General features: G+C 47.5%; 1 protein-coding gene across 5 annotated transcripts in view; it reads left to right on the top strand.

Annotated features, from left to right (window-relative positions):
- The window catches only part of CEP192 (centrosomal protein 192), a 2,773,731-nt gene that overhangs the window by 417,408 nt on the left and 2,331,728 nt on the right, over positions 1-24,595 (top strand). For all 5 annotated transcript variants that reach the window (XM_069620824.1, XM_069620822.1, XM_069620821.1 and 2 more), the window contains exon 7: positions 12,981-13,135. In XM_069620824.1, coding sequence (XP_069476925.1) covers positions 12,981-13,135 — 155 coding nt within the window. The remainder of the gene's footprint in view (positions 1-12,980; positions 13,136-24,595) is intronic.

Genomic DNA, 24,595 nt, shown 5'->3' with positions numbered 1-24,595 from the left:
AGTGCTCCTTCAAGAGACGCGTATTAAGGAGAGAGAATGCGCAAGATTGCGTACACAACAATTAGCACACATATACCGGGCTAATGCCAAAAAAAAAACCCAACTTGGGTTCTGATTGGGTTCAGAAACGCGCTGGGGGCAAAGATAACCAAGTGCCTGGGAGATCCAATGGTCTGTACCTATTCCTTCAGGTTTGTATAGAAGGGAAAATTTGCACGTTTGGTACCCTTTACACCCCCAACACAGGACAAGAATCCAGGATAGGAATCCTTCATACATCAGGCCCTAGAGAAACTTGAAAGGTTTACTGAGGGAGAGGTAATTCTCACATGGGACTTCACTCTAGCGTGGGACCTGGACAAGGACAGGAGTAATACAGGGCCAAAAAGGGGAGGTGGGGGGGCATCCAAAGCTCTGAGAATGCTAATCTCGATCTAGCATTAAGGGACCTATGTAGGGCCAAAAAAGGGGGTGAGATGGGATACACGTTTTTAACATGTCCACCAGACATTCTCCAGAATTGATTAGACGTGGGGGATGCCGGGGATAATGGGATCCTAGAAGAATTAAAGACCAAAACTATTACTCTGTCCGATCATGCCCCATTTTGGGCGCAACTAAATCACATTAGCACACAGACAGATTTGGGCCTGGAAAATGCTGAGGGACGTATTGTACAACAGTGCAATGTGGGATATACTGAAGGGGAAAATCAGCTCCTACCTTGAAACAAACTATATTCCTGGAACCCCATTAGACCTGGTTTAGAACACCCTTAAGGCAGTGCTCAGAGGGGAAATAATCGCTCAATGCGCAAAAGATGAAAGCGAGGGAAAAGTTGGAACAAGTTATGGAGGCAGAACTCTGAGACACAGAAAAGACTTGCAGAAAGGAAGGTTCAGCAGAATTACAGCAGGGTTAAAGACTGCTTGCGACAACTGGAGGTATTACGTACAAGTAAGACAGAGAAAGTGCTGTTGAAGCTGAAGCAAAGGTACTATATAAAGGCAAACAAAGCGAATAGAATGCTAGCGAAATTACTAAAAAATAGAGTGAAAACATAGACTGCACTAAACCTCCAGACGGCACTTTAGTTACTGTTACGCTCACCTGATAACCCCAGGGGCGTCTGGAAGGCTCTGAGATCTGGAACCCTGGATGCGCAGTTGCCCAGTGCTGAATAATGAATCTGTTATTTGTAGGGTGAGCTATCTGTCCTGCGTTTTGTGCAGGGGCGCTTGACGTTTGTTGGTGAGCTGCCTGCATTGTTTCACTGGTGCAGTACCCCTTCCTTGGGTCCAGGCCTGCTGTGACCCCGAATCTGCTGGTAGGCAGGTAGGATTGTTTATTGTAAGTCTTTGCTCTGTTTATGGTGGGAATTCGTTAATGTCTTTATCTCCTTCTTTTCGGGTATGAAGGTCTTGATGCTGGGGGACCGGATGGAGAGGCACGTTTCTAGGTAAGAGAACGCGTGAAGCGCAGCGCCTTTGTCTTTTGAAGCTAACCTGTGTTTTCTTCTCCTCACAGGCCGCTGTGGTGCTTCGAGTGGATGAGAGCGCGATGAAAAACAGGCCCTGGAATCAGTTAAGGTAGTACAGCGATGTGCGGTTGTTTAATATTGAAAGTGAACCTGAATATGTCTCTTTTCCTTTGAGGATGTTGCTCCGAATGGAAGCATGGTGTAGCGCGATGGGATTCAGGTAAGACTGATCGAATTCGATGTTTTGGAAGCGCGCTTTCTAATATTTTTCCCTTCCTCGTTATTGCAGGTCTCAATGTTCGAACAGCAGCTGTGGTAGCGGTTCGCCAGAAGTCCTTCTGCTAGTACACACAGATGAGTGATGTTTCTTCTTCTTCTCTCGGTTTCCACAGATTGCAGCCCAGTTGAGATGCTGAGTGCTGGATGGTGTTTTCTCAGGTAAGACAGAATAATCTTCTTGCAGGATTACAGGAAGATGCTGAAGACCAGGAGCTGGATACGGTGAGTGTCACACTGCTGGTTGCAGAATAACACGAAGCTTGTTCTGCAGTCAGGGTGTGGTTTACATAGCTCAGGTAAAGTAGTACCAGGGAAAGTAGTTCCAGGCCTGCCACACCCAAAACACTAGACCGTATGGCTTGGTTCCTAGAACTAGGCTGTGTGGGTGTTTCCATGTTGGATTTAAAGGCCCATGTACATAAATGGAACCTAGTTTGAACAGCCCTTCCTTCTTACATATGAGTCTGGTGCCAAAGGCGCCAGGACTGGCTCCAGGAGCCCTTTCGCAGTGGTTTTAAGGCCATCAGGGTTCTGGTGGGAGCCTGCTTTTGGCACAACTTGTGCCCCCTCAAAGTGGTCATGACAGTTTCTGACACAGGGGATATTAGAGACACCACCTCTGCATTTTATACCAAGCTATATTTGACGATGAGACTGGAGCAACAAACAATACAGGGATTCCTAGAGAGGGTCCAACTACCTAATTTTTCACAGGTAGATGGGCGGGGGCTCCTTGAAAAAGGTATAACGGAAGAAGTGGTGCAGGCAATTAAAACAATGAGCCAAGAGCTAGCTCCAGTGCTAATCAAATTATTGAACTCATTTAGCCAATCGGGGGTACTAGCGCTCCCTGGTGGAGGCAAAGGTCGTACTCTTCGCGAAACCGAATAAGGATCTGACAAACTGTGGATCATATCGACCCATCGCTCTAGTCAACATGGACGCTAAAATACATTCTGGCAGACAGAATGAAGAACGTTCTGCCAACAATCATTGGCCAGGACCGATAAGGTTTCATCACAGGTAGGCAAACGTGGGATAATATCCAGAGGATGGTTCATCTATCGAGAAAGCAGAGCTCAAGCAATTACTGGCAGTATTGATAGCGCTAGATGGAGAGAAGGCTATTCCAAGTAATGAAACCTATGAGGTTCAGACCCAATTTCATCCATATGGTGGAAGTGAACTACAAAGATCCGTCCCTTACTCGCCATTAACGCACAAACCTCGGGCACAATAAGAATAGAACGAAGCACTAGGCAAGGCTGCCCCTTGTCACGCCACCTGTATGTCCTCTTTCTGGAACCTTTTGCTAGCCTTAATTAGGGCTGATCCAGTATAATAGGGATTCCCTTTGGCGGGTAGTCACAAGACATCCGCAGATGACGTGCTGCTGATGTTAATAGACCCCGAGAAGTCAATATGGATCAAATGTACAGGAGTCGACCTACTGGTCACTAAAGAAAACCGCCTTAAGGTTAGTAGGGGCCGCACCATGCCTCTCAGGCAACAAATGCTCAAGTTCAGGCTCTGAAGAATACCAATATCCTGCATATTGCACTTGAGAGACCAGGTAATAGTTTCACATCAGGCACCGCCAACCCGCCTCGCTCATACAGTTCCATGAGCTTCTTCCAAACTCATTCTAACTTCCAGATCCCCAGAAGAACCCAACCATCATGGAGCAAATGGATCTGAGAAAGGCCCTGCCTAGCCAGAAGGGAATGTTGCATAAGAAATATAATGGGCATCATCTTCAGCAAGGAAACTGTACTATATAGGGATATTGGCAATTTATTCCAGATCCTAAATTTTGCCTCCAAATGTTGCATATACTCTGCATAGTTGTGCACATATAAAGTATGTTGTTGTCGAGGAACCTTAATGTACAAATATTTAAAACATGAATCCACCCAGCGAAACCCTGACTGGTCAGTCAAACGAAGCATAGCATCAGTAAGTGGAAACCGCACTGATTCTTATTGGTACTATATCCGGAGTTCCCAGTGAATACATGGACTTCATCCATCATAGGACCAAGATTTACCTCTGGGTCATGGATAAATAGTAGGATGTCATCTTCATATAGTGATGTGACTTGTGGCGGTCCAGACATTCATATTCCTCTGTGTCCTGGTTTGGCCCTGATGATTGCAGCTAGTGGCTCCATTGTCAGTAAAAACAGTATGGGAGATAATGGGCACCTCTGGCACATCCCTCTATACATACTGATTCTAGGTGACAGCGTAGAATTTGTCCGTACTCTGGCCATGGGCTTGGAACAGAGAAGCTGCATACAACTGAGAAAATAAGCCCCAAATCTATAACTTTGCATGACTCATCAAGTACCTACATGATGATGTTGAAAGCTTTTTTGGCATCCAGGGACGCAGTCACAGCTTTAGCGCATGGATCAACTTGAGAGATGATACCAAAAAGCCTACTGAGATTAAGTGCTGTAGATCGAGCCGGGATAAATCCTGACTGATCTGTATCTACCAGCCTAGCCATTTAAGGAAGAATCCTGGATGCAAAGACTTTCCTGAATCTTCGTGTCCACATTTATTAGTGATCGAGGCCGATCCGAAAATAACCATGTTCGGCTGACTCGCAGGATTCAATAAGACCACTATTACTGCCTCACGCAATGAAAGCACCGAGTGGCCAGGTACTCCTCCCATACCTGTAACCAATGTGGATTGAGTATAGCCCTATATTCTTTGTACAGTTCAACTCCCACCATATCCGATCCCAGGGCCTTACCCGATGACAGAGCAGCGATAGCTGTGGCTAGTTCATTGGAGGTGAGTGATGCATCTAGTATCAAATTCTCCTCTTGTGGCAACACCGGAAGATCTATGCCCTCCAAATATTGTATGAGATGATTATCTGAGCTTATATATTTATTGGAGTATAGTGCTGCTTAATATGCCTGAAATTCTGCGTTAATTTCGTCTTTGCCAGTCAAGGTAGCTCCAGAGACCCCAGTGATGGCCATGATGATGCAGAGAGTGCAATCTAGTCTAATTTTCTCTCGCCAGAGCCCTTCCTGCTCCATCAGCCTCGCCATATTTACAAGCGAGCACTGATTTAGTTATGTATAATACTTCCTTATATGCCAGTTTTTGCTTTGTTCGTTTTCAAGAAGCCTAATCTGCTTTTCCAGCTTATGCGATTCCAAACTGAGTGTCCTATGGGTCAGCAAGAGTGAGGTTAGATTAGAGACCTTACAATGGGAGAGTGATCAAGGAATGTGTGTGGAAGGATGGAGCACCTTCGTAATCTACCTGTTGGCTCTGTGGATAGAAGCCAATAATCGATCCATGATACTTACAAACACTACCCCTCCAACAACATTAACTCTCTATCTCTACTTCCGCCCCTCTTCCCCACTGTACCCACCACCATTGCCCCCACTGTCACTCTGGATTGTGTGCAGCTCTCTGATGTTCATATGTTGACTGTTCCTATTGCTGGCGCCCCCATTGATTGTGTGCAGCTCAATGATGCCTCTGTGCCCTCTCCTCTTATCATTGACACCCCCTTGACCACCCCACCTAGCTCGTCTGATCCTCCACCTACCAGCCCACCCTTCCCCCTGCCTCCCTCCACCCGTACACTCATGTGGGCCCTGCTCAATGCCCGCTCCGTACCAGCCCACGCCCTCGACATCAACGACTTGCTCATAAAAGACGAGCTCGACCTCATCTTTACAGAAACATGGCTGAATGAAAGCTCAGGCCCTGCTTTATCACTGGCCATCCCACCTGGTTATTCCATCTTCAGGAAAGATCTCACCTCTCAGAGAGGTGGAGGCGTCGCCCTCATCGCCAGAGACACCCTCTCCATCAGAGAAGTTGAAGAAATCCTTGACAGCAACAGCGACTACATCCCTTTAAAAATTAATGTCTCACCCAACTGCACCATATCCATGCACATTGTCTACAGACCTCCAGGACCGTGCACTGACTTCCACAACACCCTTATCCCTGCACTGTCTCGACATCAAAAAGACCTCACAGGTTCTACTCCTCGGTGACCTCAATTTAGGGCTGAATGACCCCAAAGACTCCCCTGCGAAAGACCTCAAGAAGGCACTCTCCAACCTAGGCTTCACACATTCCATCTCCCAGCCCACACACATCAAAGGACGCACCCTCGACTGGGTCAGCCATCACAACTGCTCCCTTCTCATCAAGGACAACAACCCTATTCCTTGGTCCGACCATCACTAAATCCAGTTCAACCTCGGAACCAACAAAGTGGCTCTTTCTCCGCCACTACCATCCCCCGCCACGTACGCCAGGAGCTCACGCCTTCTCACAGTTGAGAACTTGGCATCCTACCTCCTTAACCCAGCCCTTCAAACCCCCTCTTCGAACAACCCCGATACCTTAGCGAACACCTTTAAGGATGTTATCACGTCAGCTGTGGATGCTATTGCCCCCCTGACTCTCAAAAAAGCTAAAAAAGCCAAACATGCCAACTCCTGGTTCTCCAAAGAACTCCTTGAACAACGTGCGCAGAATAGGATTGCATTATCCACTTGGAAAGCAAACCCGTCTGAAGCGACTAAACAGAAGTTCAAAGCCATCTCCAAATCATACAAGACCAACATCACTCTGGCAAAGGCTGCTTCCTTTAACACCTGGATCGCTGACGCTAAGTCAGGATCTAAGGAACTCTTCACCATTTTCAGGGAACTCGAAAAACCATCTGCCCCCCCCCCCCCCCCCCCTCAATCATTAAAGATGACAAATGGTGTAATAGCATTCAATCTGCCATGCTAGAGAAGCTTAACACCCTCCAACGCAAAATTCGTGGCCACCAAAAAGCCCTCTCGACATTATAGCGAACATGCACGCTAAGCCACCCACCAAGACCACGTCCTCCCCGCTGTTCGAATTCAAAAACATTACCGAGCAAGAGGTCAACACCCTGCTCAATTCCATTAAACCCTCCAATTGCAAAGGTGATGCCTGCCCCGCCAGCCTCATCAAAGACTCCGCACCCAGCCTAGCCCCCTTCCTTACGGCCTTTATCAACTCATCCTTACAATCAGGCCATGTCCCATCAGGACTTAAGGAAGCTTGGGTACGCCCACTTCTCAAACCTTCACTTGACCCAACCGTCCCAGGTAACTACAGGCCCATCACGACTGTACCGTTCCTGCTCAAAATCTTGGACAAAGCAGCTTACCTGCAAGTCCAGAAGTTCTTAGAGGACAACAGTCTCCTCGGCCTACGGCAATCTGGGTTCCGCCCCCGGCATGGCACTGAAACGGCCCTCCTAGACCTTAAAAACCAAATGGATGATCTCAGAGACGCAGGCAAACCTGCCCTACTACTGCTCCTTGACCTCTCCACAGCGTTCGATTTGGTTGACCACAATACTCTGTGTCACCACTTAGCCACCCAAGCCAACTTCTCCCCTAAAGCCTGCCAATGGATCCCCTCCTTTCTCCAAGAAAGGGCCATGAAAGTCTTTTCTGAAGTTGCCGCCGCCACCCCCAGCCTCCTCACCTGCGGTGTCCCCCAGGAATCCTGTATCACACCTACTCTCTACAGCCTCTTTACGAGGCCCCTGTTTAGCATCCTGGACTCCCTTGGTATCTCATATACCAACAATGCGGACGATACGCAGGTACTCATCCCACTCACGGGCGACTACCTAGCAGACTCCAACACCCTCTCCTCTATCTACTCTACCATCCAATCCTGGATGGCGGAGAATTGGCTTTGCCTCAATAGTGAAAAAACCAAACTCCTCCTTATTGGCTCACCTTTCACTCTCGGCAATCTTGGAGAACAGTACGCCTCCTTCACTATTGATAATATTCCAATTAAGGTCTCAAACCATGTTAAGACACTCAGTCTACCTTGACTCTGACCTGTCAATGGACAGACATGTCAATGCCATCGCCGCCTCTTCAGCCTATTACACCAAAGTCCTCAACGCAGCCAGGCCCTTCTTGGCCCGTCAAAGCTGCCTCATGATTGCCAGGGCAATAATCGGGTCAAGACTTGACTACTGTAATGCCCTTTTCGTCTGGACTTCCAACAAAAACCTCGCCAAACTTCAGCTAGTCCAGAACAATGCGCTAAGGGCAGCCACCGGCACCGCAAGGAGAAACCACATCTTCGAAATCAGAAGGCAAGTACACTGGCTCCCGGTTAAAGAAAGAATTGTCTTTAAAACTTTTGCCCTCACCCACAAATGCCTTCACGAACTTGCCCCCCCCCACCTGACTGACAGAATTACCAGGCACTCTGCAACAAGACCGCTCAGATCCATCTACGCCAACACCATTGTTAGGCCTACCTCTCGGAAAGGGCGCTCTGGTGGCTCCAGTTTCCCTACCCTAGCAGCCACGCATTGGAACGCCCTGCCTCCTCATCCAAGACTCATTGAGTCCCACCTAGCCTTTCGTAAGGCTATCAAAACCAGACTTTGTGTGATTTAAATCTGTATCCTCCACTGCCTATATGCCTGCCAAATTGTAACTAAGAGCCTCTGGCACCCGTATGTAATCTTAAATCTGTGTATCCTCTGTAACAGCGCCTCGATGCCTTTTGGGCTGCAAGTGCGCTTAACAAATGCAAATAAATATGGAATCGTGAACTGTAGAGTCGTTTGTATATTGCCTCACTACAGGGTGTAACTTCCGCCAGACATCCAACAGGTGTAGTTGCAACGTGATCTGGAAAAGTTTGTTGCTGCCAGTGTTGGTGGCCCTTGAGTGTCAGAGGAGTGGCCCATGATAGCTTCCAAAATCTTGCTCATAGCCTCCCACCCAGGTATGTCCACATGCCAAATGAATGTCTACAAGAGCCAATAGAAGCCAGGGTTGTCTACATTGGGGATGTAGGCGTTAACCAATATTATTTAATCTACCTCCAATATGCCCTTCAACACGGCATATCTCTCCAGGGGATCAATCTAGCTTCTATCCACAGTGAATGTGACCATAGGGTGTATTAGTGTCATCACTCTGCAAGCCTGCAAGGAGTATGCTCTATAGAATCTGTCATCCCCATTTGGAAGTGAAAGACTCATTCACCGGTCCCAGCGGGTGAGACTCCAGCAACTGGAGGACCTTGGGGGCATGACCATCAAGGTACGTCAGCATCCTCCTATGCTTAGCTGGATTATTCGGGACCTCACCCATGCTAATTGCCACCAACCGTTGTCCTTCATCCACCCCTCCAGAAGATGGAGCTATATAGCCAGAACACACATGCAGTCCAATATACTGTTTGGCAGAGCTTTGAAACTAAACCCAAAAATGGGAACATCCCACCATCCCCTCTCTCCATCCCCTCCCATCGCCATGCCATGTCTCACCCCACCATCTCCCCCACTTGATGAATACCCATACCAACATCAACCAAAATCTCCTGGGGTACAGTGTGAACACCAACTCTTCATAAGGTTCAGCCAGTTGCCCCGGCTTGTTATCAATCAGAACACATTGTGCTTTAGGTTAGTTCCTCCATTATCAAGGGGCATGACAGATTACCCAAATGTCCACCCTCCAGGGTCAGAAGGAAAAGAGTGGGATCTCCTGTGAGGGGTATATCCCCCTGCCCTCGTCTCCGGTAAAAGACCAGTGAAAATGTAATTCCGGGCATGTGTCCCGCCCTGCTCTCCTACATTGTAAAAGTTAAAGCATTGTTCATTGAGGCAGCCAGTCTGCCCTTAGTATAGGCAGGTACATTAGAAAATGGATGACAGAAGCGTTGAGCAAACAGAAAATATAGGCTGTGTGCACACTTGGGAAGGGAGTGCATTGGACAGAGGCCAATATGCAGTGATTCAGCAGTTTTAAATAGCAGAATAGATGTTTTTTCCCCAGTGCTGCTTGCAAATGAAGCTGGCATAAAATCAGAGAAAAGATTAACCTGCAGGGGTAACCAATAAAAATACTGCAATAATCTGTGTCGTGGACGTAGTGTGCTAAGAAGCAAATGTGTCGCACTCAGACCTGGTTTTTCCAGTTTTAAAGTTTTGCAAAAACATCTTATGATTTAGAAAATGTGGAAAACACCTAGTAATGCTGATTAGCATACATGAAGTCATTATGACAGGAAATTATCATGTGTTTCAGGAAGTGTTTATATCCAATGAAAAGGGTCAGTAAGCTTGGTAGAAATGTGAACAATTACATTGTAAGGTTCATATTAGAACAGAACCGATGGAATATTCTAAAATCTATAAAAATGATGGATGCAGAAATACAGTCAGGTTTTCTTTTTGTCAGCCTGTAAAATGGGTGATTGAAACAAACTCCCGGCTAGTCATTATCTTTGTCTCTTTTGCATATAGTGAGTTCCCTCCCAAGGAGGCTGGCAACTGGAGATTATTCTAAGAAATGTACTCTTTAAGAGCTCTGTATGGCCTGGTTTTCCTTTGGGGGAAGCGGGCTTAGTGCTTCAATATGTGATGGCGTCGACTGGGTTTTCGAAGTGCGCCCTACCCCCATCTTGTATATGCAGCTTAGCAGGGAATATGAGGGTGTTAAGGATCTGCCGAGCTTGAAGTCGCTTCACTGGATCTTAGGATCTTCGCATCACCTGGGTGCCAGATGCGAAGTTTGGATTTGAATTGATTTTATTCAATTCAAATTGCAGGGTTCCACTCTCTGGATAGTTTTAGAATGAGGTCCCAGTCTCTTTAATTTAACTACTTGTTAATGATCTTACGCGGGGGTAACCCAGGTTTCTTGACAGGGGTGAGGACACATTGTGTCTGCTCCACAAAAAATTGAGTTGAAATTTGCATCACCCCCAGTAGTTGTTTCAGTAACACCTCGAATAAATTGCTATTTTGCCCCCTGCACTGTGCTTTCCGGCACCCAAACAATGCAGACATTGCGATTCCAGATTGTCACATTTCACACCAATTGCAGCCAAGTCCTTCTTCAATGCATCTATGCTGCTCGACCTAGTCTTCCGTGCCGCTTATCCTGGCTTCTGCCTCCATAATGCACCCACATTATTTATCCAATTTGGAGCACAGGGAGCGAATGTTTGCCTTAATGCCATCCCATTTCATGTTGACTGCGGCAAATCCACTCTGCATGGCAGCCATAAGGGGGTCTGTAGGTGTTGCGTCCGCTGGCAATTGCATGTCTGTGTTACTACCAGGTGCATCCGGTCTGAGTACTCGCTGGTGCACTGATAAAGGTGTCTATTGACCCTTTCCTCTTTTCAGCGCCCTTAATCATAATTTTAACCAGCCGAGGGACAGCAGTGGTTGGAATTTGCCAGCACCAGTCTTGTGGTCGGCTCCCACCAGTGGGACCCACTCTGTCAATGCAGCACGGCACAGAATGCCTCAAACCCATCTCAGCAATAACAGATATGCTCACCCACGCTCTGCTCTCTTCCACTGGGTCAACACCACCCTCCACACTCCCAACAGCAGAACTGGGCAGCAGGATGCGCTTTGCAACATTTATTTCAGCCAGGTGGGTGTTGTGAAACAATGATACAGGTTTGGCAGCTCATCCTGCTCTTAGCATGTGGACCTTCAATCCCCTGCATTCCCCCGGCACTTGTCAACCCGGACTCCTCATAGCACTCGCCTAGCCCAGGGCCCATCTCACCCCTCCCCACTTTATCCCCCTCCTCCTAGCACTTGCATGCTTCCACTCCAACCTGTACCTCCTTCCCTCCTTAGCTTTAGTGCCTTCTGTTCGTACCGGCACTCCCCCCCCCCCCCCCCCCCCCCCCAATTCTCCTGCACTTCTTGTTACTCCAATTGCACGATCCAAATGTCACGGCCTAGTAGGACCGTTTTTATTTATTTATTTATTTTTTTATCTCCATCTGCCCGCCCCCATTCCCCAACGCCTGTCTTGTTGCACCTTGAAACACCATTTGCTGTATAGGCGCATTATAAATAACCAATAAATAAAATGCGCCTCACGCTGCATGCTCAGTCCCCCTTGTCATACTGATCTCGCAGCCGCCTCTTGGAATAAATATGGGTATTGGGAGCCCAGCTGGGACCCATCTCTGATCTTCTGCGCCGCACCTGCTGGTGGTGTTCATCATGTGATCCGCTGAAAGCCCTGGCTCCTTGTCCACACACTCCTCCCGCAGTCACAGGCTCCAGTGGTGATGTCTAGGAGAGCTCACGGAAGGGTCGGCGGGGTGCAGCATCTTTCTTCGCCAGAGTAAGATGTCGGCAGCAGCACACCAAATGCCACAAGCTGCCACCCTACTGCGTCACAACACAGGCACAATAGAGCATTCATTTTTGTACAGGATCTCACTGGGGCGCAGTCCACGCTCTAGACCTCCATCTTAATTGCTGCTCTGCAGTGCTCCTCTAGACATCACTTAGTTTCTGCTCCCAATCCCTACCCTTTTCTCTATTTTAAGAAGGTTTTCTCAACCAACTTTGCCACCTTTCTCTGCCACCCTGCATGGCCTTGGCAGTCTTGTATGATATGATAGTGCAGATATTCTTGAGTGCAACCTGTCTTGTTTCAGTTTTGGCAAACGTGTTAGATGGTGATGCATTGCCTTGGTTTTGGCTGTCGGGTTGTCTTTTTGGTTCTACGGTCAAGACACTTGGCTCTTTGAACTGACTGCAAGGGGGTACATGCTGAAGCTTTAGGGTGAAAAAAAATAGTTTTGTGCATACATTTATCAAATGAGAACTTTCTGATGCCAGTGAGTCCAGCTCTGACTATTAGCTGCCCTTTCATTGAGCACCTCAAAAGCATGTCAAGCTTTGCTCAGACATAATCACCCCTGCAGCAGAATCATCCTTTTGGTTGACTTCCAACCCAGCACAGATGGCCTGCTACCTTATTTTTAGTCTTGTGTGCTATGCCTGATAACAGATCTGAGCATAGATTTACCAATAGATTGAGTGGCGTGCACGATGCTGTATTGTAGTAAGAAGACTAATGAGAAGAACAGTGAGTATTAGACCGGTTATACTTAACCAACCTTGATTATATTAAACTTGCGAATATGTATGCCACTATATGGGTGTGGTATTCCTCGACTGATCTAGAATCTATTCACTCATTTACGTGTGCTACCGATGGCGGCAGGTGATCAATATCCTGGTTGCCCTGTTGGCCACATTTTACCTAAATGAAGTATAGTTTTGTAAATTAAAACGAAAGGTAATACATAATTTGTTGGTAGAAATGTTAACATTAGTTATGCTGCAAATGGTTTCATATATTTTTTCCCTACAGATGATGATGTGGAAGATGAAGAATTGTACGGCCACCACCTAGAACCCTATTTTGAGAGACTGGTACAAACAGGAATGCATAGAGAAGCTATTGAAGAGCACATGCTTAAAGAACCAAGCCGAGTTTCCCTCTTGAGGGATCATTCTTTAAATCAGGTGTGTTTAATCAATCCCAATAACATTGAAGGCTTGTAATGAATATTTGAGAGGGTGCTTAATCTGATTCATAGGCCTTGGACTTAATTAGGTTTCTGGTTTCCCGTGTTTGGTTTTGTTTGTGTTTTTGTTTTTTTTTTTCTTTCCCCCAGTGTTTAAAAAACATTTAAAGAACGGTGTATATCGGTGTACTTTCGAGTGTATACAAAATACGTGTTTATTGCTGCAAATGAAAAAGCTTTTTAGAGCAGAAATATCATGCGGATGTTTGTTCTCAGTGGATGTGCAGTACACCAAAAAGGGCTCCCAACATGCTTTTGCTGAGAAAGCACATGCCATTGCCTGCAACGTATGTCAGTGGGACGCTTACCCTGGAAAGGTTGTAGACAATTTTGTGTACATGGTGATCCCCCTTTATCAATAATCCAGGACTGGTTGTACGATTTGCAATGTGTTGGGGGCTCTTAATTTGCATATGGATTGACGTCACCATTTCACAGTAGAAAATTGTTACAGGGAGTAGCATGGGGCTTGGATGTTCCGTTATCATGGGAGGCTACATTACAAGTAGTTGCTATTGGGAAAGTGTTTAATTTCCGCCCCATTTGTGAACCCCCCCAAACTTTTTGATTTTTGTGTGGCTATCCTAGCCTGACTTTTGGCAGTGGAGCACAGCCTTCAACTGCGCTCCCCTGAGCTTTTGCTCACTTGTTAACCGTGCACAACGTACCTTCCAGTACCGTGAACTAGGGTCCTTTCTGTTTTATGGCCCTATAGAAAGTCGAAGGGTTTCTTTGATTGTACAAGTGTGCCTGACACAAACTGGTGGCAGCAGTTACTTTTAAAGGTGTTTTACTTCTTTGTGTTATCACATAGCATTTAGCGTGTTTTGGTTCAAAACCGTGGCAAGGTCTGAAAATGGCTGATCCACAAAGTCTTTTGTTCTGTCCCATGGCCATTTTGTCCCTTGCCTTCCCCCAGACGAGTGACCCGGGTTTTCCTTATTTGGGCATGCAGCCTCCCCCAAAAAACGATCTCTTTCGCAGGCTTCTGCATGTCACGTGTGCCCAGGAAGCGGGTTTGGACTGTCTGGCCCCAATTCACACTACTGGTGCCAGGATGTCTGGAGTGCCTGAATGACTGGGACCATCGTGGGCTGTGATTGATCCACGACTGGGATGCCTGCATGAGAGCAGATCTTCGATTGGAAGTCCTCGATTTTGGCACAAAGCTAATCTTGGATATGAGAAGGGGCTCTGCATCCATTCCAGGTCGATCACCTCATCCTGCAACGGAGAAACAGACTTGTGAAACTGGCAGAGACGCATTGGAAGGTTTGCCACCCTTTGCCGTCTTCAAACCCCTGTTTTCTTCATTGATCAAGAAGGCCTGCAAGGGCACTTCGCCCTGTTGGAGTAGTGGGAACAACTAATCTCAGCGTCCCCTGCTTACCCACCGAACAAGCCCCTTCGGAAGTGTTCTGAGCAATCCAGTGAACTGTACAGCTCTACCTCGGAGTATCCCGCAGAATCGCTGCCGTCTCGAGGTGAAACCCGGGACTTGGGACATCGCTTGCTTGTGTTACCGGGCCCTCTCCTGCCAGATTTCATAGGCCTAACTCCTCTGGGTCACGAATCAGGAGAGAGTGTAACGCTGCCCACGTCTGTGATTCCCGCGTCACTACCTGTTGGTGATGCTCACTGTAGGTGCCTTGCTGACCTGCCCTCCTGTGCCCTGAAGCCTGCTGCACTGGAATTTTCTTTTTATCTCCTTCAGAAGCTAAGAAAAGGCAACTGTCCCGTCACAGACGATTGTTTGATCCCGCAGCTGCTGAGAGCCGGAGCGCCACGAAACTGCAGGACTCGAACCTACTAGTGACCTCGACTAAACTGGAAAAGTTTGGTATGGAGTGTGCTGAGGGTTGTTGAGTACTTGCACCACTTACCGGCAGCCCCCTTGCACAACCAATCTCTTACGCATGAATATCCCTGGAAAGGTATTTGCTTTTGCCTGGGTTAGCCTGCGCTCTTTAGCTATTCTCACCTTTTTGAAAACTGCTCTGCTGCCAAAGGCAGACCCTACTCTAATAGTGGGAACCAATTCTTCATAACCTCAAGCCCCTTCCTGACTCGCTACAGCTCCCTCAAGAAGATCTGCTTTTTGTTCTACCTGCGCGATCGTGCGTTTTTATGCACAACTGTATTGTTGAGCACAAGGCTCTCCAATTCTTATGGCTGTACTGCTAAAGTTAGGCAATGACTCCGTAAAATTGTCTTAGCTCACCATTCTCCTTACAGGTTGTGTTTCTGTTTTACTCTTGTCTTATTAGAGAACGTAGTGTTTATGAATAGTATCTAGTATAGGAATTGCGTGGTAACTGTTTTTATATAACTGATGTTTACTTGTGTCAATTGGTCCGGCCAACAAATGTATAGTTATTTTTGATCTACACTTGTCTAAGAGTAATCTGTAGTTTGTTACTGTGTGTGCGCGCTCATTGTGTGCTTCCGATCATTCTCTCCCCTCCTGAGACTTGGTCTTGACCGCCTGGCAAGCTACCTAGATTGATTTGGCTTGTCCAGAAGGTTCCCCTGTTTCACTAAACTAGGGTGGCCTCCTAAACCTCTGCCCACCAGGTGAGAGTTTAGAAATCCACGAGATGAACGGTCACTGTTATTGTATATGGAGAAATACAATGAGTAAGAATTTTTGATAATAGAATGCAGTGTGAACTGTGAATCCGTTCTAGGCACTTCACATATTGCATGGGTATGACACAGTGAGATGCAATGTTTTGCCCAGGGTTAAACACTTGAGTTAAACGGTGAAGCCAGATTTCGAGAGCAGTCTGAAACTTAGGTACTTGCAACATATTCTCGAGCAGTAGAAAGGTTATTTTTTTTAGCTTTCATGAATAATCTATACACATCATAATAAACCACTGTGACAAATGTATACAACCTTGTAGAAATAGGTTCGCCAAAAAGAATGATTCTAGCTTTATTTTCCTCGTATGGAACGGATGCATAAATATAACAAAGCAAAGCAGCATGAGGCTAAATATGTTGCGATTTGTAAATATACAGTCAAGAGTTAGAAAAACAAAATAATGACACCATGTAGTCATGCAAGTGGGATCTGGAGGAGAGTTGGCAGGACACCGCTTGGAAATAGGGACTTAAAAGCGTAACAATTCTGTGCAACCATGTACTTTATAATTGACCCTTTAAACTCTGAGAAACCTAGGGGTATTCTCCCATGTAAACCCCGAAAGCCCTCTATTCAGGTGGCCAGGTGCGGGCTATCACTTTTTGATCCCAACCCTCAGGGTGGACAAACGAGGGAGGATCACCTGCGTAGCGGAGTCTGAGGTTATATTCATGGGGGTGCCCCAGGCGAGAAGCGGTCTACCCATGGAAAAATAAAAGGAGGAAGTCCCTGAAGCCTTCATGGGCTATTCTGGCTCTTAGCCCTGCTCCAGGTCTTATTAATCCAAATTCAAAGCCATTCAGGGTCCAAGTAAGACGAGGCAAAGGGTTCAGTACACCAAGGCTAGATAATATTCCTATCCCCGCTGTCAATATTGTAACAGTATTCTGGTAAATAGAAGTAACCCTCCATCCCAATTCAATTCCCCTTCTCCCCATTTCCCATCTAAAACCCTGGTCCCAAGGAGGTCTGAAGAGCAGGTGGTGAGACACTGACCTCCATCCCATCTGCCCTGAGAGGACCGCTTGCAAGAGCAATGCTATCCAGTGAGTTTTAAAAGGGGAAAGTGAGTGAAACTCAGAAGCGTGTGGCCAACTGGACCAGGAAGGGAGAAGAAACAGAATCTGTAAGGGTCACAAACTGGAAAGCAAGAAAGATGGTGGAAAGTGAAAGGAAAGCGAGAGAAATGCGATGAGAGAGCAGAAAGAAAAAGGCTTGAAGATAAATGAGAAGGGTGCAAGTGACTCGGAAGTGAAGTGGTCTGCACTGGTGAACAAAACAAGTGTGCAAGAGGCACGGAAAGGAAAAGGACAGTTGCAAGGGTGCACAAAAGCAAGGAAAGGAATGTGCAAGAGGCACAGTGAAGAGAAAGTGAACCCAAAAGGAAGGTGCCAGGGAAACGGCAAGCTGTGAGAAGAAGGTGCAAGTGAGCACAACAAAATAGAAAATAACCAAGGGGTGCAGGAAGCATCTGAAATAGGAAAGGATAGAAGAGAAGCAAATGGAGGAAATACAGAGAGGGGCCAAAGATTAAAGTGATCGCGCTTAGGATGAGCCACGAACCAAGCATAAAGTCTATTACCCCATGAGAAGGTTGTGTGTAATTGGAACTGTAAATGAGAGAAAGGCAGATCTTGACAAGTTGAAATTCTGTGTTTGACGCGCATGAGCTTGGGCAAGGGAACCCCAAGAGGCCTAACCAAGGTCTATACATATTTGCCAAGTTGAACTTTTTGTATAAAACTGAAGGGTCCTGAGTCTGGGGAAGGGAACCCTAGAAGAAACGGTTATATTTTTGTTTGATATGAAACTTGGAAGAAATTAAGTTTGGAGAAGGGAATCCCCAGGAACTAAAGGCATTGGGAATTGCTGAACAGAGTATTCAAACTTTGTGGCGAAGAGCTGGTGAACAACTTCTTTTTGATTGTGCTAAAAGTTGATGACACTAACCAAGCCACACCTTGTGAGAAGACCACCTGAAACCAGCCTTGATATATATTTTTTGCATCACTATTTCCTTTAAAGAAACTTCCTACCACATTTTATCAGAGTGAGGACAAGTGTAGGTTTAGACACAGACCGGTTTTGGTTGGACATCAGCGGCCCTTAGAAACATCAGTTGAGGGAACCATCCCTTTTGAGTTGGGGGTCAGTTTGGTGTTACACCAACCCCAGCATTCTAGTAAATAAGGTTTTGCAACTACAACACTTGAGTCTGTGTCTTGATAGCATGCCCATCTCATAACTCTATCTCCATCTCACATTCTACTTGCTTTATCTCAAGACTTGCATGGGACATGAAACAAAGGCAGACCTCCTGACAGCAAGACCAAGAAAAACAAACTTCTAAGGAAAGAAGCTTTGTGCACCTCTTTGCAGGGAAAACCAGATTTACTCTGTGTAAGTGCTACAGTGTGCTGTATAACCCAACTGCCACAGAGCTTGCTCACTGGTTTAATTCAACGCACTGGGTTAGTTCAACGAATACAGACAGTGAAATAGCCAATAACTGTCATTTGTGACACAGTATATAGTGTTATCCTACCACCTATGTACATACTACCGGACTCCTATAGTCCCTTGACTGATTAGCCACATCTGAAACTACCCTGCCCTCTAACATTTGGCCTTAGTCCCCTGCTACCTGATTGGCGGGTTACGTGTTAGGTTACCCTCCTAATGTGCCTAGTCACATGGTCGTTAACATGAGTTCAGCGGATACTCTTGCGGTCAAATTGGCCCTTTAGAATTAATAAGAGCTTCAGTGGATCCCAGACACATGGGCGCCCCATCATGCCTCCCTGTTGTAGAGCTATGTTTGCTGGCCTCACCTCGTGCTCCTTGTACAAATCACATGAGGTTTCACTCCTGGCTCCCAGCTTATTAGCTGCTACTCCTCCTGAGGGCTCCTCTGGGGTCTCTTGTGGGCCACACTAATCAGCCATATTCTGAATGATTCAAGACTCCCATTTACGGCATCTGGCAGTTCAGAAGGGACGGTCCGTCTTCTAGGGGAGGGGGGGGGGGGCACTTCAGTCCTAAATCTAGACTGGACCTCTGGCAGCTTGGAACCTCTACCCTGGCCTGCAACTTGAGATAATTGGATTTTGTGTTTGGCCTGTCTGCCCCTGCGTCTGGTTTCCCTGCAGGGGATTGGGGAAAGTGATTTGAACCTCATTGCTATATCGTGCTGCTACTTTCGCCACAACCTGTGGCAGACTAGGCCTTGCTTTAAACATGGCGGTACCTTAGTATTTCTCACGGGAGGGACAAGGCATGCACTGCATTTCACCTATTATACTTTAGGATCACTCGTGCCCTATACTGGGACCTACCTACGTTCACATAACTATTGGAAAAGAATACATTTGTTCTTCTCAGGTTGCATGGCCCACCCCCCAGAAACACGCACATGCATTTCCTTGCACAACATTGTTTTCCTGAACCTAAATCCTTTGGGTGGGCATGGGGCCTGAGCATGCACCCCAACATTCCCCCTGTAGTTAATCGTCCATTAACCCCTGCTGCTTCGTGTGCTCTATACTGCTCCTTGGGTACCCACCCTCTTACCCCTCCCCTGCCCTCCATTCCTGAGCATACTTCACTGGGGTGCATGTCAGATAAATGCAAGCCCCATCACCAGCGAGCTCTACCCAGTGTTCTACATATTTTCTGGGTCCGGGATGTTGAAGTCAAGGTCCCAGGGGGATCTCTAGGCCGTTCTACTTTCACCATGCACTGCTTTTGTGAATCGTCTGTTTGAGCATGCTTTTTTTTTTTTGTACTAGGACAAGCTCTACCTCGCCATCATCATGGCATTGTTCGTAAGTGTCTTAGCACTGCACCGGAGTATCATTTGGCATGTGCAGAACACCACCAGCAAGAGCACTACGATTGGAATCAATATCTTCACCACTGCTCTGAGCCATGTTGGTGCACCCACGAGAACAGTGTATTAAAACAATCTTCAGCTTCCACTCGTGCTTCATTTTCTATGCCTGTCTTTAGCTTGTGGAGTTCCCCTATGATGTGGTAAGGGGACATGTTTTCTGCATCGTTTGGGGGGGGCATATATGCGCGACATGAGTCCCATTTTTTTTTTTGCACATGCCCTCTGCCATGGCCGTCGAGTTGTCCAGGGCATACTGGTTCTGGAGAGTCATCAACCGGATTACGCGCATCTCACTCTAGATTGTGTTCTGCTCCGTATCGTTCGCCAACTGGATAATTTCCCACCTCACGATTTGAAGCCCCTTGGCATTGGCTGCAGGCTAGTCCCCCGGTAGCAGGAGAGAGAATAACGCCTCTGTTTTGGTGTACGAACGATGTATCTGGGAATTCTTTCAGCAGTTTGGAGGAATCTTCAGACAAATAATTTGGGCTCATCTGCCATCTTCTCGGTGAGCGCTTTTTTCTTCTTCCTTGCGAGGGTTGGGATGGGGGCTGGTTTAACTGTGCTTTGACAGACCTGGGTGCTATGATCAGATGGGCCGTAGGAACCACAAGGATAGGTGAATGCACGGTTGTTAGCAAACATGTGCCTTTCCATGATGGTGGGAGATGCATGTATGCTCGCTGACCGCACACCCAGAAGACGTTTTTACTGAAATCGGGAATGAACAATGTCTTATTGTGCTTGCTGTTGGTTCCCACTAGGACAGTTCCATGCCCTCAAACAGAATTCATATTCACCCACCACTTGCACTTTCACTGGCACTTCTTTGGCTTTGAATCATGTTCATTCTGAGACATTGGCCCATGTAGGAAGACAGTTGGTCCATATATCTTCTTTGAACCCCACCAACCCCCTTGCTGTACTGCTCACTGCTGCCTGCATCTGTTCAAACCGAACAGTCCGTTCATTCTTAAGATTAGGAGCACTTTGCCCTTTAGGTCTTTTCCATTCTTCAAACTTTTTTTTGGTCTTTGTTAATCACTGCAACTTATGCGTCGTGCCCCTGGAACTTACTCCAGACCCGACAGTGACAAGTGAACCAAACATTGAGCTTCCCGAGGTGGCATCTACTGGGGTATTAACATTTTGGGTGCTGCTGAGGCGTGAGGGATGAGAGCAGACATAGCAGCTCCCATTTGACCTCTGCTTCGCCACTGAGCACTTGCGACTGTACCATAGATTTTTACATTCTGGATGGTGCAAATCAGCCATTGTATCGAGCACAACCCCTTTATACTGGTTGTACTCGGCAGCCTTCTCACCCCCTCTTTTCACTCAAGGCTTCCACCGCCATGTGACTATCTGCTTACCCACATTTGCTCCATGTTTTAATACATTTCTTGAAAACACCCTATTATGACCAGTACCATACGTAGCAAAATCAACCATTTTTTATACTAAACCCCCTTTATATGACCTAGCCATAGTACCTGATCTAGTAAGCGTATACACAGACCAAAAAGAAAAACAGATCTACACAACAGTACTAGAATGTGATGAGAGATTCGCAGGAGGCGAGAATAATGGGTTAAAAGTACAATATTTATATAGTATGCATACAATTCTTCATATTCATTTTACTCAACGCAATAACAATAGCTTGATACTAATAGATAAATATTACAGTAAACTGAATACACATTCTCCAGCATTGGATCTTTCATGGATTCACATGCTTAGAACATTCCCCGTCGTCAGGCTGGGAATCCCCGGTACATTATATAGACCCTTTCCCGTAGGAAAACTTTTTCGACGCTTATGCGTCCTATCCACCTCGTTTTGTATCATGCGTGCCCGCGCCGTCAGGACGCCATGATATAAATACAGGACCCGCCCCCGCGCTCCCTCAGATTTCAACCGTCTTTCAAAGTAGTGGGATCCTCGCGGTTACTGCTAATTGAAGTTAGGTTGTGTTTTCGCTTCGGCGAAGTTACGTTCTGAAGAAAATATGTCCGGAAAAGCTTTATTCCGTCCTTGTGCGACATGTGGACTCAAAAAAGTCTATGAAGGTGATGCCCACATGGATTGTATCTACTGTCTCCACCCGCACCACACGGCGGATACATGCGAGATATGCCAGGGTTTCCCCCAAAAAACCCTTAAAGACCGGAAAAGAAGGTTGGTCGACTGGCTTAACGACGGAGCGGGTGCCTATCCGGCATCAGAAGTTGGCTCCACGGCCTCCAGGAGCAAGTCGGAACCTCCCTCGAAGAAGGTGAGGCCTGTCGAAAAATGCCCTGCGGACAAGCATGCGGGGAAGCATGCTGGGTCTTCCTCATCACACAAAGTCCTCCTCCTCCTCATCCTCTAAGACGGAGAGGAAAGCGGCATCAAAATCCTCCTCAGGGGACAGTCCTAGGTCTTCCTTGAGTCGAGACGCTTCAGCAGGGAAGTCGGCAACGAAATCGACTACGAAGTCTAAAGGCTCGGTGCCGGCGACTGGCTCGTCGACCCCGGTATCGCTGACGATGCCGATTACTATTCAGGCAGCAGCGGTGGGGATTCCTTCGTCGACGGGGACTCAATTTATGGCCTGGCAGCCAGAGGTTTGTGAACCGGCCCCCCCTGAGGTCCTGCTGCAAGACACGGCCTTGCCGGGGTCGTCGGTGGAAGGAGAAGGTGACATGGTTATGCAGCCGTCGGACTTGGGCCTACGGCCTTCCAATACGTCGACGACGAGTGCGAGTGGGGGTGTGGTCCCTCTATCCTCGACGTTGCTGACCCCCCAGACGGTTTTGTCTCTGGATGTGCTTAATACACTTCAGAAGCTCCTGCAGCGTCTGGATACGCAGATCCCCCAGCCTGGCACTTCATCGTTGATATTTTCTGCACCTTCCGTCGACGAACAAGCTCAAGCAGCTCGCACGACGACCAAAAGCCCTTCGGCCTCCCAGGTGGTGAAGGATCGTCCTCGAGTGCAGGAGGGTGAGCTATCGGAGTCCGATTCTATACGAGGTGACTCAGGGTCGGACATCTCCCAGTCACCGTCGAGAGACCCAACATGGAATTCGGATGTAGAGGTAGAGACTACGAGGAGCCAGGCACAACCATCTCCTCCGGATGATGTGGGAGCCTTCCATGCAATGATGGGGAAAGCGTGTTCCGAGTTCGGCTTAATTCCTGAGGAGCAAAAGAAAGATTGTTTTCTTTTTGATCACATGGGTCAAAGGAGGAAATCGGTATTTGCCATCCCAATCCTGGACCACGTATGGCAAGAAGGCCTCAAGACGATGCGTCATCCGTTCTCGGAACCGGCTATTAAGGGGCGTATTGAGAAAAAGTTTAAAGCTCCGGAGTCCACTCCAAAATGTCTAACATCACAGCCACTGTCGGACTCTGTGGTATCGGCGGCAGCGGCTAGGAAGGCCAGAGTACAGCAAAAATGTTCAACCCCTCCAGAAAGCGAGGCAAGGAGACAGGACGCCTTCGGGAAAAAGGTGCTCTCAGTCGGCGCCACGACGGTAAGAGCAGCCAACTCCTTGGCGATTGTATCGCGTTACGATAGGGAGATGTGGCATAAAATAGCCCCTATCCTAGAAGACCTGCCGGAAGAACATCGCAAAGCAGCCATGTTACTAGTACGGGATGGTGAGGAGGCCTCGAACCATGCAATTAATATTGCGGTGGACCTAGCAGAGTCGGGGCTCAAACAAATCAATCATGGCGTAGTACTTCGTCGACAAGCGTGGCTCAAATGTACTACTTTTAGACCTGAAGTCCAGTACAAAGTTCTAGACATGCCATGTGAAGGAGAACATCTGTTTGGAGACAAGGTTGATGAAGCCTTGAAGGGGATGAAGGAAGACACGGATACCGCTAGGTCTCTTGGCGCCCTCCAGACAGGTAGAAGTTTTCGCTCTTTTCGCCCCTTCAGGGGCGCCTCCGGAAACTCCCGCTTTGGAGCCTCTAGGGACCGTGGATTTAACAGGCCCTCATACTCCTCACAAGGCTACAGACGGGCATCCCAGTCGGCACGTAGAGGCAGAGATTATCAAGCCTCCATACGACGAGGCTCGGGTCCCTCGTCGACGAAGGACAAGCAAACCAGCAACCAATGACGGCCTTCGGAACGTCCTGGGGGGTCGAGTCTCATCATATCGACCAATGGGAATGCATCACCACAGATCGATGGGTTCTGGACACGGTTCGCATGGGTCATGCGCTGCAATTCAAAAACAAGCCTCCAAGTCTTCCGCCAGTGTTTTCGGCCCAGCCCCACCTTCGAGTTCTAAGACAAGAGGTGGCGCTTATGCTACAAAAAGGAGCGGTAGAACGGGTTCCTGTGGCACAGGAAGGACAAGGGGTTCATTCCCGGTTCTTCGTCGTCAAGAAGCCAAATGGAAAATGGAGGCCCATTCTCGACCTGAGGGTACTCAACAAATGGCTAAAGAGCTCAAAATTCAAAATGCTAAAGCTCCAGGAGGTTATCAGGTCAGTGCAACCCATGGATTATCTGTCGTCGCTAGATCCTCAGGACGCATATTTTCATATCCCAATACGTCCACGACACAGGAGATATTTAAGGTTCGTCGTCGGGCAAAAGCATTTTCAGTTCAAGGTCCTCCCGTTCGGTCTCAAGTCCTCCCCCAGGACGTTCACCAAGTGCTTGGCCCCCATAGCGGCCCATTTAAGGAAGGACGGTCACCATGTCTATCCATATTTAGACGACTGGCTGGTCAGAGGCTCGTCCATGGAACAAACACGAAACAGTCTGGGGGCCACGATGTCCCTTTTACAGGAACTGGGCTTCGCGATAAACTTCAGCAAGTCCTCCGTAGAGCCCTCGAGGACCTTGG

The sequence above is a fragment of the Ambystoma mexicanum genome, chromosome 5q, assembly GCF_040938575.1.
Source record: "Ambystoma mexicanum isolate Mex_15411 chromosome 5q, UKY_AmexF1_1, whole genome shotgun sequence".
Lineage (NCBI taxonomy): Eukaryota > Metazoa > Chordata > Amphibia > Caudata > Ambystomatidae > Ambystoma > Ambystoma mexicanum.
Note: the sequence above shows the minus strand (reverse complement) of the source record. Positions and strands in the feature narration are given on the sequence as shown.